This window comes from Siphateles boraxobius, unplaced genomic scaffold (genome assembly GCF_051911475.1).
Source record: "Siphateles boraxobius isolate OS27281-9 unplaced genomic scaffold, OSU_SipBor_1 3, whole genome shotgun sequence".
Taxonomy (NCBI): Eukaryota; Metazoa; Chordata; class Actinopteri; order Cypriniformes; family Leuciscidae; genus Siphateles; species Siphateles boraxobius.
Window position 1 is genome coordinate 132,501 of NW_027508919.1, and position 14,925 is coordinate 147,425.

The 14,925-nt window shown below is 36.1% G+C and overlaps 1 protein-coding gene and 1 non-coding gene across 3 annotated transcripts; one reads left to right on the forward strand and one right to left on the reverse strand.

The window, feature by feature from the left end:
• The first annotated feature begins 962 nt into the window (after window positions 1-962).
• On the forward strand, window positions 963-12,114 carry tcof1 (treacle ribosome biogenesis factor 1). Of its 2 annotated transcripts, none has more exons than XM_077247230.1 (9): window positions 963-1,218; window positions 1,736-1,797; window positions 1,886-1,920; window positions 2,731-2,820; window positions 3,255-3,316; window positions 3,397-3,559; window positions 4,939-6,912; window positions 7,566-7,645; window positions 11,188-12,114. In XM_077247230.1, exons 1-9 carry the CDS (start codon window positions 1,102-1,104, stop codon window positions 11,239-11,241), a joined length of 2,637 nt encoding a protein of 878 aa, XP_077103345.1. In that variant the 5' UTR covers window positions 963-1,101; the 3' UTR covers window positions 11,242-12,114. The 2 variants fall into 2 exon arrangements, with proteins under 2 accessions (XP_077103345.1, XP_077103346.1); XM_077247231.1 differs by having other exon boundaries at window positions 1,742-1,797.
• Window positions 12,115-12,891: 777 nt separating this feature from the next.
• Window positions 12,892-12,973, reverse strand: trnas-gcu (transfer RNA serine (anticodon GCU)). Its single transcript has one exon. It is a non-coding gene; the product is annotated as a tRNA-Ser (tRNA).
• Between the last annotated feature and the right edge of the window lie 1,952 nt (window positions 12,974-14,925).

Below are 14,925 nucleotides of genomic sequence, written 5' to 3' on the forward strand. Positions count from 1 at the left end.
CAGCCTCTGTTTCGTGCTGACTTTATGACTTTTTAGGCATTAGTCTCATGACATTCATGGCTCAGGTGATTGGCCTCTCTCCGGTCCAATAGTCTAGTCCACCTTGGTCATGAATATAGGCCTGAATTGCCAGAGAAACATAATTTTTCACCTACATAAATGATGTAGTTACAGCATGTGATAGGCTAACATAGACGCTAACCAGCCAAACCCTGAACCCCTACAAAATCTCCTCTTTCTCCCTCAGATCCTCATGAATGGAGCTCTTTGAACATTATTGCCCGATACCCCCCCCCCCCCCCAACATCATCACCCCAAAGAGCTAGTGTAGAGTTTCTCCTTCATTACTCGTGCAAACGGAGACAAACGTTAGGTAATTGTCAGTTTCATCAGTCATGAAACTTTAAAACTGCTGCAGTATTTTGGGTTTATCACAGGTTGTTCTTACCACCCTGAATCCCTTTTAGAGAAACACATAAACAGGAATAGGCTGCATCGCCCTAAAATAGACATATTGACACACATACACACACACTCCACAGCTCAAACCCCAATCCAAACACACCTGCTCACATTCATTTCACCACACTGGCGGGTTTGATGTCTGGATCTGATTATTCTTGATTGGTCGGAGTTGGGTGTTTGTGGTTTTACACTTTCACAGAGCTGTTTTCCCTATGCTGACTCTGTTTTTTGAAATCAGACAAGGAGCACGACCTCACTGAACTGCTCAGGTAGCCTAACATCGTCAAACCAGACCACACAAAACCAGTCATGCATTGGTTGTGATGTCTCTCGATCGGATCAAAACATGTGCAATTGTATATCTTTATCACTTATAGATTACATAATATAACGTTTTTTTTTTAATCACTGTTGTGGCATTCATGTACGTTAAACTCGTAAATACGATATTTCCGACACTTAAAAAAACTACATTTCCCACGATGCAGTGCGCGCATTGCGAGAGTTCAGGGGTCAGAGTGAAGGAATGCGCGTGAAGCTACTGCGCTAGCGTAGCGGAAATAGAAACATGCAGTAAAGTTTTTCCTAAGTATCACGAGCATCCGTTTTTTTATTTTATTTACCACCATCACAAACATGACCTCAAATATTACAGAAACAACGCAAGACGAGCTGATCAATTTAATATATCACCATTTAAAGGACAACGGCTACCAGAAAGCAGCACACGTGTTGAAAAAGCACGCGCCCAAGGTGCAGAAATGTTTATGCATGTGTGTGTGTGTTAGAAAGAGTGAGAGTGCATGTTCGTAAATCAAGAGACTGTGTTTTTTTGCATGCATGCATTTTCAACAGAGGTCAAATAAAGCTGGTGCATTACATAAGTCGAACCAAATCTGAAGCATTCACCAACACCGATGTATTTAGTGCTTATCAGGTCACAGTCTCACTGAAATCACTGCCTATCAACATAAACCGTAATGCAATTGAATGGTTAAAGCTTTATTTCTACAACATAGACATGGATGTGGGCATTACATATGACCTGAGTGTTAGAAAAATAAGCATTTTAAGCTTGTGGATGTAGTGCAAATGCACTTTGTCCTGTGTTATACTGATAGTTAATGGTATTAGAGTACAGATAGAAGCACTAAATAAGATTTATTGTCATGCATCAGTTCACAATGATTAATGATCTTATAGAGATCAGAACTGTGATATGCAAAGATATATGAATTCTCTGAATGCATGTGTTCGATGTGGCTGTCAGTTGCAGGTTGAAACTGAAGAAGTGAAAGTGTCTTTGAGTGAGATCTTTCAGAAGTGGGCAAGGTAACCGTGCATGCGTGTCTCATATTATAGGCTCTATTGAAAAGCATTTAAACTAATTTATAATTTTTCCCCAACTTGATGTATTCAGCTCAGATGATGGAGATATTCCCCCGGTGCCTTCTGGTATGTACATCAGATTCACTATCTAGTGTTTGTTTGTCAGAAGGTTCATAGGGAAAAGGTTCATAGGTTTCAACAAGGGAGTGCTGGGGGTCTGTGGGAAAGTTTAGAGAAAAGCAGTGTAAAAAATGTATAAATTAAGAAATAAAAATGATTAAACTACCGTACAAAATTAATTTGATTAAGCAAAATGATTTAAGAAATAATAAATGAATACATTATATTAAAATAACTAATAAAAAATATTCAATTAAATTAATACATTTGATTAAATTAACACTAAATAAATAAAACTTTATTTAAATAAAAAAGAAAAGTAGTGTAATAATGTAAAAAAATAATTAAAAACATAAGGAAACTAAACTTAAATAGATGATTAATACAGTTATATTTATATATAACTGTATTTGATATTTTATTTGATACAGTTTATCAAATTATTTGATTAAAAAAAATATACAATTCTAAATAAAAATGCATCCTACAGTACTACAGTAAGTAGAAAAAAATGCAATGTAATAGATATTTTACACATGATATTACGTTTTCACATTATTATTGGGGTCTAGGCAAGGATTGGGGGGGGGGGCTGTGGATGATCATGTTTGGTGGTCCATTGGAAAGATTAAAAATCCCTGTCGTACATGAATGTTTGACAGCCTGTTTTGATAGAAATAAACATGTTTACCACCATTTACTGATTTCTTCTGACTATCCTGCCTTCTAGATATTAGTATAAGCACTGATAATTCAAAACCCACATCAAGGGCTCACTAATATTGAGTAACCTACAGAAAGTCCTCGTGTCCGCAGGTGTTCAAACTCCTGAGCTCCCGAGTCCAGCAAAGAGACAGAGAGGTTCTTCAACTGGAGCCAAGTCTAAGATCACAGCTCCCTCTGCTGGTAACGAATCCTCGCTTTTAATATTATCTTCATATTGTGTAATAATGTGTGTTTGAACAGAAGTTGCTGTTTTTTATCTGACAGCTGTAAACATAAGCCACAAATCTGACAGTCTTACTTAACCACCTTGTAATCATCACCCAGACATTTTTCTAAATGTCATAATCATTTTAACAAACGAGTGTTCATTACTTCAATGAGCTCATTGTTTCTGCCTTAAATTATTACATTGCTTAAATTAATACATTTTTAGGTAACTGTGATTTTGTATGTGTACATCACCGAAATACATAATTAGACAGTTACCTCTGATAACAGACACTATAAATTGTAATATGGACTAAAGCTGCTTTGAAATGATGTGTATTGTCAAAAGCGCTATACAAATAAATGTGAATTGAACTGAACTATAGTTTGTTTCTGTGTGTGTACAGGCCTTAATCCCAAAAAACCTGTCGGCAACATTGAAACTTCAGGAACAGCGGGCAAATCAACGGTATTTGATTTAAACATGACTGAAACTGAGCCACCAAACAAACGTCAGCTGAAATATTCATCATTGATTCCTCTGCACAGAAACAGAAGAAAAATGAAACTGGGACTAAACCGAGGAAAAGAAAAAACTCCGGCTCAGAAGATGTTTCGGCTCCTCCACCGGCCGCTGATCCGGGGAATGATTCGGACTCGGACTCCAGTTTAGATGTGGATAAGTGGAGGAAACTGCTTTCTGAATTTTCAGGTGAGAAAAAACTAATAATACACAATAGAAAGCATCGAAAGGCTTGAGTTAATAACACACTGTCCTGCAGATGAATGAATCTCACAAAACCCCCAAATCAAGATGTGAATTGTTTTGTTTTGTTTTTACTTTGCATAAAGACAATTGAGCTCTTTTTCATAAAAAGTCAGATTTTCTTAATGTCTTTTGCTCACCAAGGCTGCATTTATTTGATCAAAAATAACAGTAATATTGTGGAATATTAATACCATTTTTAATGCCTGTTTTCTATGTGAATATATAGTAAAGTGTAATTTATTCCTGTGATCAAAGCTGAATTTTCAGCATCATTACTCCAGTCTTCACTGTCACATGATCCTTCAGAAATCAGTATAATATGATGATTTGCTGCTCAAGAAAAATTATCAATGTTGACAATATTTTAGTGGAAACTGATTAATTTTATTTCTCGGGATTCTATGATGAATATACAAAATTCAAAAGAACACCATTTATTCAAAAATATAATATTTTGTAACATTATAAAGAGGTCAGTTATGTGATTTTTTTTTTTGGGCCAAAGAGATCAAAAATATTAATTTTTCATGAACGGTTTAACAAATCAACTTGAGTTCTACAAATTTTTGTCAACTTTTCTGAAGATGATCTGGTTACAGTTTCGTGAAAATCGGAGCAACAGCCTCAGGAGGAGTTCGAAAATGTACTTTTTTCCCCAAAATTCGAAATTGCGGAAAACGTTTCATGACGGAAAATTACGTCATTGGGTTCAATCGAATCGTCACGAGCCAATAAGGAAAAGGGAATTCTGTTTCTAGGCCTTATTCAAAAATCATAAACATGAACAACTTTGGAGGGTTGGTGGCGCTAGAGGGATTGAGTTAGAAACTCCAAATTTGCAATGATGACAGTTCAGACTGTCCTCTATCTTTGTGCCAAATTTCATTAGTTTCCCACAAGTAGTTCTATAGGCTGCCATAGACTTCCAGAACGGAAACGGAAGAAGAATAAACGGGAAAATAATAAGAACGCCAATGGATACAATAGGTTTTTTTCATTTGTTTGTTTTGTTTTCATTTTGTCTTTTTCCTACTTTATTCTCTTAGAAATGTTATTCCTCTTTGATCATTATCCAATGTAGTGTCTCCATTGTCGCGGCTTGTGAGCCGTCCGTGACGCTACAAACATAATAATCACTGCAATATAATCTTCCAATCATAGACATTTAAAAATTTGTCTATTTAAATCCAAACAGTAACTTTCTTTTTTTTTTGGATCGGGAGTGTATTTCCCATTCTTTTTTGATGTAAGGGTGAAATGTGATGTGTTTTCATACGATTAAAACAGAAATATAATCATAAAAGTTTGTCTTTTGTTACCAGACGTCGACAGAGAGAAAATGGACGTTCTTTCAATTTTGGACGAATCTTTTGGGAAGATCCCAGAAAGGAGCAGGCCGAACAGGAAGCCAAGGAAAAAAAAAAAAGTGGAAAGCCAAGCCAAGAAGGGAAAGTCCGATACGCCAGAAAACGAAGCGATGGCCCAATCCGATGACATTTCTGCAACAACCGATGCATCTAATAATTCAGAAAAGACGAAAGACGAAGATGCTGAAGTTTCTAAAGTCAAGAAAAAGACTGGAAGTAAGAAAAATAGTAGCATCTCAGGTCTTGATGTGGTTGAGACCCCAAAAAGAACTAAAGCTAAAACTACCAACAACTCATGTGATCAGGATGAAGCGGAAGAACATCATGAAACTAACGGACCTTTGAAAGGAACTAAAGAGGTTGGTGGATCAGATTCAGAAGCCATTAGGACTCCTAAAAGAGTTCATTTCGAACCATATAATAGTTTTTCACAGCAGGTTGAGGAAAACGCTTGTAAAGATAACGGTACCTCAGAAACCAGCAGCGCTGACGCTCCATCTAAAAAGACTAAAAAAAAGAAAGGCCTTTCTGAAGCCAGTGATGTTGAAACTGACAAGAGTCCCTCAAATACTCAAGAAGTTAAGAAAGCTGCTGTGGAAACTCACTGTGAAGAAACCAACCTTACGACAGACCAATCAGAGACGCCTTCAAAGAAAGTTAAAAACAAGAAGTCTGAAAGTGTTGCGGAGCCCGTTCCTAATGAAACGCCTTCAAAGAAGGGTAAAGCCAAGAAAACTGAAGTTCCTTCTGAGATTGACCAAGAAACAACATCTGAATCTGTTAACCCTGATTCTTCATCTAAAAAAGTCAAACTTAAGGCCAGTGAAAGCCTTTCAGAAGCACTTGAGTCTGAAAAGCCATCTAAAAAAGCCAAACTTAAGGCCAGTGAAAGCCTTTCAGAAGCACTTGAGTCTGAAAAGCCATCTAAAAAAAACAAACTTAAGGCCACTGAAAGCCTTTCAGAAACACTTGAGTCTGAAAAGCCATCTAAAAAAAACAAACTTAAGGCCACTGAAAGCCTTTCAGAAACACTTGAGTCTGAAATCCCATCTAAAAAAAACAAACTTAAGGCTACTGAAAGCCTTTCAGAAACACTTGAGTCTGAAAAGCCATCTAAAAAAAACAAACTTAAGGCCACTGAAAGCCTTTCAGAAGCACTTGAGTCTGAAAAGCCATCTAAAAAAAACAAACTTAAGGCCACTGAAAGCCTTTCAGAAACACTTGAGTCTGAAAAGCCATCTAAAAAAAACAAACTTAAGGCTACTGAAAGCCTTTCAGAAACGCTTGAGTCTGAAATCCCATCTAAAAAAAACAAACTTAAGGCTACTGAAAGCCTTTCAGAAACACTTGAGTCTGAAATCCCATCTAAAAAAAAAAAACTTAAGGCTACTGAAAGCCTTTCAGAAACACTTGAGTCTGAAAACCCATCTAAAAAAACCAAACTTAAGGCTACTGAAAGCCTTTCAGAAGCACTTGAGTCTGAAAAGCCATTTAAAAAGGCTAAAGCCGTGAAAGAACCTGTTGATCTGGAAACTAGCAATAAAAAGCCCAAAACAGTCCTGTCGGATGCTGATCTCCTTCAGTTCGACTCTGCAAACAGCTCTTTGAAAAAAAAGAAAAGCAAGATGGCTGCTGTTGGCGTGGAGATCCAGCATGACGTTCCTGCAGAAACGCCTGTGAAAAGTCGTCAATCTCAAAACGCTGTTGCCGATGGTTTGGGAAATGAGGAAAGCTCCAGTCAAGAGCTAAACACTCAGTCTAAAAAAAAAAAAAAACACAAAATGGATGAAGCTTGTGACGTTCCTGCCGCGCCAGAGGCCAAGAAAGACAAAGTGAAGAGCAAAAACAAGAAGAGTGAAAATGCAGATGCTCTTCATCCTCCTCCTCCACCAGAAGAAGACGAAGCTGCACTGAGCCAGAAGAAAAAAAGTGAGTAATAAAAACTACTAGTGCAAAGTGCCCGTGCAAAATCAGTTTTTGTGTGTGTTTTTAGTAATTGTTGGTTAGGTGTGTTTGAGTGCTCATTGTTACAATTAAACCGCAAAAGTTCAGTGACATTTTTATTTGTGCATGATAGAAAGCAAATACTGACAATGACATACAATAAATATGGAAAATTGAACTCACAGTGAACTCTGAGAAAACGCTACGCTTGAGCAAACAGTTTGTGAATCGGCTACTATACATGATGGCCGTGAATAAAATATAATATTCAAAAGTAAACAGTGTAGCTGATTTAATGTTTAGTGTTTATGTCAGAATGATTATTTTTAAACTACAACCTTCTAAGTGCTTCTTTTACCGATATATTTACCGATATCTTTTGCATTTCTAATCCAAACAACGTCAAAATTGGCACTGCACTTACTCGTGCCGGTACCAAGACATCCGTCAAGTTTGAAATCCATCGGACTAACGGTTCGAGAGATATGCGAATAACACACACACACACACACACACACACACACACACACAGACAGACGTTCCTGTAATTTATAGATAGATGCATGTGTTAACATGGCTTTTTTACGGCATCCTTCAATTTTTCTTCAATGTTCCCCTCACGCTGAAATGATGTACAGAGAAGAAGAAGAGAGGAGAAGAAACGGAGGGAATCGTCCCTGTATCTGCTCCAGCTGAGGAACTGGTCGTGCATAACAAGGTAAAACTGCTGGATTGATGGTTGGTTTCATAAATTGCGTGTTCAGAATGATGCTGGGACTAACGAGCAGTTTTCTTGTTAACTATCGCTGTTCTTCATCATCAAAAACGAACAGAAAATAGCCATGAAGCCTAGCCTACTGTATCATATTTGATACACATATTTTAAAAATCCTGTTGAACACAATCTTCTGTCGTCTGATCGATCGTTTTTGTTTTAAAGTCTTTTAGTGTAATTTTAAAAACGCCCCCTTCAGCTTGTGATACATGTACAGGCCTGGTAGCGCTCCGGCGCCACGCCGGATTTCCGGCGTACAGACGTGTCTGTGAAAAAAAAAAAAAAAGCAACAGCAAAAGAAGCGGAGTTCGACCAATCATAGCGCTGGGTTCATTCCCCAAATATCAAGCGGGTATGATTGACAGATGCGTAAGGCCTATCATTAAAAAGAGACTGAAAATCGACAGCAATAAAGAATCCCCCTTCCACTCCCGCGGCCGCCTCTGACTGAGTTCATGAGCGAGAACAGTAGGCTACAGTAGTCACGGTACTTCTGACTCCTAAAGGTAAACGGGCTGGGGTGGATGTGGAAAGTTGAAATATTGTATTGAGTTAACTTAATCTGGATTCTATTATCACACAGAGTGGTCGCAATCGCATGGGTTATCTTAAAATACTCCGTCATTCATGTCACTCAGATAAGATGAAGACATCATACAGCCATGCAAATTATAAAAAGCTTAAGTATTGATGAACAATAAATCTAAATAAAATTAAAATCGCTATGGCTTACTGATTATGAAAGTGCTGTGATTTGTGGATTAATTTACTGATAAGCGCGAGTCTGCAAACAGGCGTTTATTTATTCATTCTCAGTGTTGAGAAACGTAGACTGCATGTGTTACGTTATTGTGTTATAATAAAGTACCTAATTATGTTACATAATAATTTTGTATGAAAACTAGCGCGTTACTTGTGGATAAGAAACCGTTGTATCAGTGCTGCGCTCTCTCTCTCTCTCTCTCACAAACACAGACCGCGCGCACACAGAGAGAGATAATTGTAAAATGAAAATTGACGAACTGTTTTGTTCTTGGTTGTGGGTTTTTTCCTGTCAAAATGCCAGAAAGCATTTTTTATTATCCATCCCGTGTTTTCAAAATTCGTTAAATGACGGCCGTTTTACTATTAACACAGCCCTATGTCAGATTCTCCTAACATATAGGCTACTTGATATTCTTTTTAGAATAAGTGATTCGTTTTGCTATTATTGGTCCTGTGACAGGACTCCTGTCTATTCATTGTCAACTATTTTCTATAATTATGTTTGTATTGGCTAACGTTTATTCAGCTAATGCGTGTCCTGTTTAAAATGTGCAATGTTCAAATGCAAAGACAGCACGGCTCAAATAAAAGCCCTTTTTTCTTTTCTTTTTTATCAAGTAGGCTATCATATTTGGATTATTGGAATAACAAATTAAGTAGAACTATCTTAAATGTACAAATGTTTTTTTACTGTTTTATAGGGGTTTCTTAATTTTAGACTAGTTGACCAGCACACATTATTTTGCAATGCAATATTAATCATGAAAAAAATACATTGCAGTTTGCAGTGCAGTGCAAGTGAAATTTAGGATTTGGGTCGAATTCAAAACACTTTAGAAGTCAAGAATTATGAAGATAGGCATGTGTTTGTGTGTGTCTTGCATTCTCAAAAAATAATGACAAAAATATATGACAACAATATAAGAAGACTAGAAGAAAAATCGCTCATCACTTTGTGCCAGAAATTAGCGGAGGATAAACTCGCCCTTACGCATCTGTCCCAGGGAAAAAAGTTCAGGCTCAGGATTTTTTTCTACTATCACCCCTGCATGTATTTTTGTTAGTAAATGCAAGAATGACTTTTTTTTTATGCGCTGTGATATATTTGCCCCCCACAATTAAAACTACTAAGCCCTTAAGTATCATCTTACTAAAAATATTATTGGAGATATAGTGACATTTGAAATTTATATGCAGTTTAGATTTTTTTAAGTAGTCTGCTATACTGTTATGAAGATCTCATTGATTTACATTACAAGCATCAGAATGTATTCTTACTTTTTGGGCGCATTAACATTACAAGTGATCAAGGGACCCATTACGATTTTTTTTTGTTTTTTCGATCGGATATGACCCACAAACTCGTAAACAGGAAAAAAGCACATGGATATTCAGATATGCTCAGATCTGTTTCAGGCCTCATTTATATGTGGAAATAAATCTAAAATGAATCGGACTTGGGATGTCTGCAATATTAAACTACGGAAAGAACCGAGTTTCACTTTGTAGTGTATTCTTGTAGTTTTAATAGGTTTTCAAAGTAACTTGAAAGTAATTAGTAATCGGATTACTTTTTACATGCAGTAATCAGTAATGTAATCAAATTACAATTTTAAAGTAGCAATTAGTAATTGTAGTGGATTACTTTTTTTGAGTAACTTACCCAACACTGGATACGACTGACCAATATTGAGTAGAGTCATAAAAGTTCGGCACCTACAGCACACATTACAGACATGCATAAACTCGGATATGATCTACATGTCTAAAGTAGCCTACAGTATATAGAAAGAATAAATCAGTCTTATAAACTCCTTGATTTCCCTTAACAACTTAAAATATAATCTCCATGCACAATAAACTATACTAAAACTCATTTACATCTCTCAACTGAAAGATTTTTGCAGTTTTTAATGAAATGTTATTAAATAACAGTAGTCATAAGCATATTTCCAGTGCGTCCCTCAGGCTTGCATAGTATCAGGAAACTTGGAGAGCTGGTTGAAGGGCTCATTCGGATGTGATACTCCAACTGTGCGTTTTGCGTCATCATCAACACTGAACTAAAGTTCGATTAGTGAACCAGTTACTTCCTATAAACCGACTCAAAAGAACCGAACATCACTAGATCACATGACTCAGGCTGCAACAAGGGCTGACCTTTATAAAGGTGCTGTGGAAAGCAAAAGCTTGTATTATCATGTATTATCAGATTATAACGTCTACTTTGGGTTGTTTCAGCAAGTGTATAGTGTAAATGCAGATAATGGATATGTGTCACTTTTAAAACATGCAAGCTGGTCATCAAAAATATTGGATATAGTCAAACAAACTGGAATTTGGCCGTAGAAGTGCACGTTTTATCCATATAAATATCTGCACTAAACTCAGTTTGTGCCTCTGAATAAAATTGAGCTGTTTTTCCTCGTCGAGTTTAAGCTCCATATTCTCACTATATCATATGAGACATAAAAGCCTTATGGATCAAATATGAAACTAAATACATGCACACTTTTGTTAAGATTTTGTCTAAAGGTTACAAAATTGTTCCATAAAAAAAAAAAAGTGTATCTAAATTATTTGCTATTATTTAGTATGTCAGGCTTTACAGGGTTAATTATGTTCTGCTATGATTCTTTAATTGACATTCTGTAATAAATCTCTCTCGGATTGATTGAGTTCTGTGAGTAAATGACTTTTACCCCTCTTTTATTGTCCAGAAAAAGAAGAAACCGCTCAGTAGTGATGAAGCTCGTGGACTCAGCAGCACATAATGTTCAAGACTTCTGAAATAATGACTCGATCTCAATGCATGCTCCGTCCCCACTGTGAGGATCATGTGTGTTCATATGTATGTAAGTCAGTGTTTGTATGTTTTATATTTTTATGGAGGAGAATTTTGAGAAATATTTACTATTCCTTTTTGTTGTTTTGTTTTTCTATTTTTGATAACTGGACTTTGTGATGTAGAATTTTATGCATTTTGTATTCTTTTAAACGTGTTTTTAAAAAAACAAATCATGAGAGCCATGAAAAAAAACCTAATTATGCCGTTTTATTTTCATTTTGGTCATCTGAAGATGTTATCATCATTATTTTTTTTAAGGTAAATTTAAAAAGTAATAAGTACAATTGTTTAAGATGAACCAGTAAATTCTATAAATGTCATTTTGTGATTTCTATGTTAATATTTGTGACCAATAAGGGGAAAAAATGATTTGTCTTGTTTTTTTGTGGTTCAAAATACACAGATGATTTTATTTATATTCGTCTCACCTCGTTCTTCACACTGACATGAACTGCAGATGTACATATGTAGCCATATTTAATATTTAAAGATTAGCTGGGACATATCGAAGGGTTTTTTGTACTTAATGTGTATCAACATATTACCCAGAAGATAAAGTAATTTTTCAAATGTGTATCTGCTAAATGTTAATTACATAACGTACCAGTTCACTAGAATATCAATGACCTCAACCTTTAATAGACACATTTTAAATTCTGAGTTTTAAGGCAACAATCTTTTTTTTTCATGCACTGTGAAATTATGAGATTTTGGGCTATTTTGCTTCTATAACATGTCTTCTTTCAGACTAATGGAATAAAACATCTGAAATACACATTAAACTTTATTTTGCACTTTTTCTATTTGCATTTTGCATCTGTAGATTTCAATTATAGTACATATCTTTGAAGGCTTTTTCCCTTGTGCACTGAGCCAGAAATGTCCACTTCTGTCCATCAAACTTTCCCGTTTTAATCCTATCTATATTCTAAAGATTGTTTTACTGTAGGGTTTGTATATATATATTCTGATTTATGGAGTGATAAAAGAGAAATCTCTTAATAGTTTCCAGCTTTCTGTTCAGGAAATGTATTCAACAAATTAGTGCATATTTAATTGTAGAATGCCTCATTTGGATATTTAAAACAAAACATTACAGAAAATGTGTAATACAAAACAATTGTCTTGGTGTATTGTGATTAATCAACTGGGAAAGTATGGTGAAATATGTTAGTTGAATCCTTTTATCTTTTCTTAATATGCAGAAGTCTTAAGGTGGATTTTCCAAATTTACTGTCATGACAAACCCCCGGTTTCACAGACCAGGCTTAAACCTAATCCGACACTAAAATGCATGTTTGAGCTAATTTGTACTAAAAAAGCATCTTGCACCAAGACATAACTTTTTTTTTTTTTTTTTATTGCTTAAAGAAAGATACAAACACCAACCAAGACATAACTAAAAATATGTCAGTGCTATTGTTTTGTCTCAAGATGCACACCAGTATTTTTTTAAATTATTTTTAAATAAAAGCTACTTAAAAGTCCTGAATTGAACTAAGGCGTAATCTTGGCTGAATCTAAACCCTGTCTGTGAAACCAGGCCTATATGTTTTTCAAGATTAAAATCGTGAACCGACGAGGATGGGATTCGAACCCACGCGTGCAGAGCACAATGGATTAGCAGTCCATCGCCTTAACCACTCGGCCACCTCGTCACGACTGGCGCGATCCTGAACAGCTGGAACTCGATATTTCTACGGGTTAATCAGGTGAGTCAGGACGTCCAATCACATTTACGTTTCTGTCTCTGTGTGCTCGCTCCCGTCGCGTTACTGCAATGTCCACTAGGGGACGCCGTAACCTTCCTTGCAGATCGTCCCTGTTCTGTATAATCTTACATGTCTGGGAAAAAGTGTTCAAATAGAGAGATTGACAACGAAAGTCAGAAGAGGGAAAGATGTCAACTTTACCGTCACACCCAGGGGTTAAAGTTGGCCGGAACGGTCCGGAACTGCGTTCCGGCACCTCAGATAAATTATTAAATAAATTGATTCATTAATCTCAACGAATGGACCGACTGGCCGACCAACCTCCCTTCCTCCTCGCTGAACGCGAGTCTTAAATTGCACATATGTAGGTCAGACAAATCAAAAATTTCTCCCTCACATTTAGGGGGGGGGGGGGGGTAATGTGGGCTGATGTGGCTACAATGCCAGGGCTCAATTTACGGCCCAGTGTTCAGCAATTTTAATATAATATTGTCATCATATCGGTGTTGATAGACCAAAATAAAATCATTAAAATATCAAGTAAATAAGTATTGTGATATGTGGTGCCACAGTGACACTCTTGTCCCAAAAAGTATTGCTATACCACGATACTCAATATGTTGTCCCACGGTGAGTCATTTTTCCCTGTTGCACCTAAACAAAATGTGAGGGTTCCCCCACTTGCCAAATCCCACTTTAACCACTGGTCACACCCGCTGTATTAGAAACACACTCACAGCAGCGTTTACTAGTTTTCTTGTAATTTGATGCAAAGGTACACATCTAATGTAATATAAATGTCCATAAACGTTGTTTTTAAATGCAAATATAAAAAACGTTGCATGATTACTTGTGCTGATGACCGTTAAAACCATAAGTTAATAACGCGTTATCCCAGTCTGTGGAAAAGGTCCCATAATATCATTCCGCGATATCGTTTGTGTGACGCGGTCCGCACTTGAGAATATCGGTTTGACTGTCTGACACCAATTAGCTCAGGATGAAAAGATGACAATATCATAGATTGTGTTGTATGACATGTGAAAAGTAACGGTAAATTATTTAGCCAACCAATTAAATAAAAATAAAACCCAACAATGAAGGTTCTTTCAGAACTGGAGGGAAAGTAGTTCTTCAACACGGATTAAGCCAGAAAGAGAATTGCTCAGAAACTATTATTCACAAAAAGTATATAACCTATTAGTAGTCTACTGTTTAGTCAAATGTTTTCTTTCTACAAAGCTTTACTTAGAAATGTACTATGGTAGTCACAGTTTACGCAAAATAGGCCTATACTACTATAAAACAATAAATAGCTACTATAAAAGAAAACACGCAAAACTACAATAATCCTATTAAATTTATGTGTCAATGCCTAAAACAACTGGTTTCATAAAGTTTCGTTGGAAAAACTTTTGATAATCAGCAACAAAGACTTCCATCTTCAGTTGTTCTGTAAATGTTTCATTCGATTTAAAATAAATATTTCATTGATAATGTCTGTATTTTCCAATGTTGGGAGTTGTTTTTAGCCAAAAAGCACAGACTTACGATTTTGTAAGTGTGGTTTCCAGATAAAAACAAAATATTGTTGGTCCTGTGCGAAGAAAAATGAAGAACTTCTGCTTTAAATTGTTCAATGTTTCCAGTGATAACTAACTAAATATGAAGTAAATATGATGAAGACTTTTTGTAGTGCTATTGCTGCTTTTCATGGGGTAAAAATAGGAATTTACAAAACCCCACACACAGCAATCCATCATCCTTTCTTTCTTTTCTTACATCATTCATTCTATGACTCAAACCCTCATTATTACTCATCAGGATTATCATGAACGTCTCTCTCTTTCTAGCTCCTCCCAGAACACTTCTCAGTTATATGTGTCCTGACAGCATCT

Excerpts from the sequence above, each read along its gene's own strand:
- tcof1 (XM_077247230.1), top strand. The coding sequence starts at position 1,102 with ATGACCTCAAATATTACAGAAACAACGCAAGACGAGCTGATCAATTTA. Across the intron at positions 1,219-1,735 it reads TGAAAAAGCACGCGCCCAAG|TTGCAGGTTGAAACTGAAGA; the intron begins GTGCAGAAATGT and ends TGTGGCTGTCAG. Across the intron at positions 1,921-2,730 it reads TATTCCCCCGGTGCCTTCTG|GTGTTCAAACTCCTGAGCTC; the intron begins GTATGTACATCA and ends TCGTGTCCGCAG.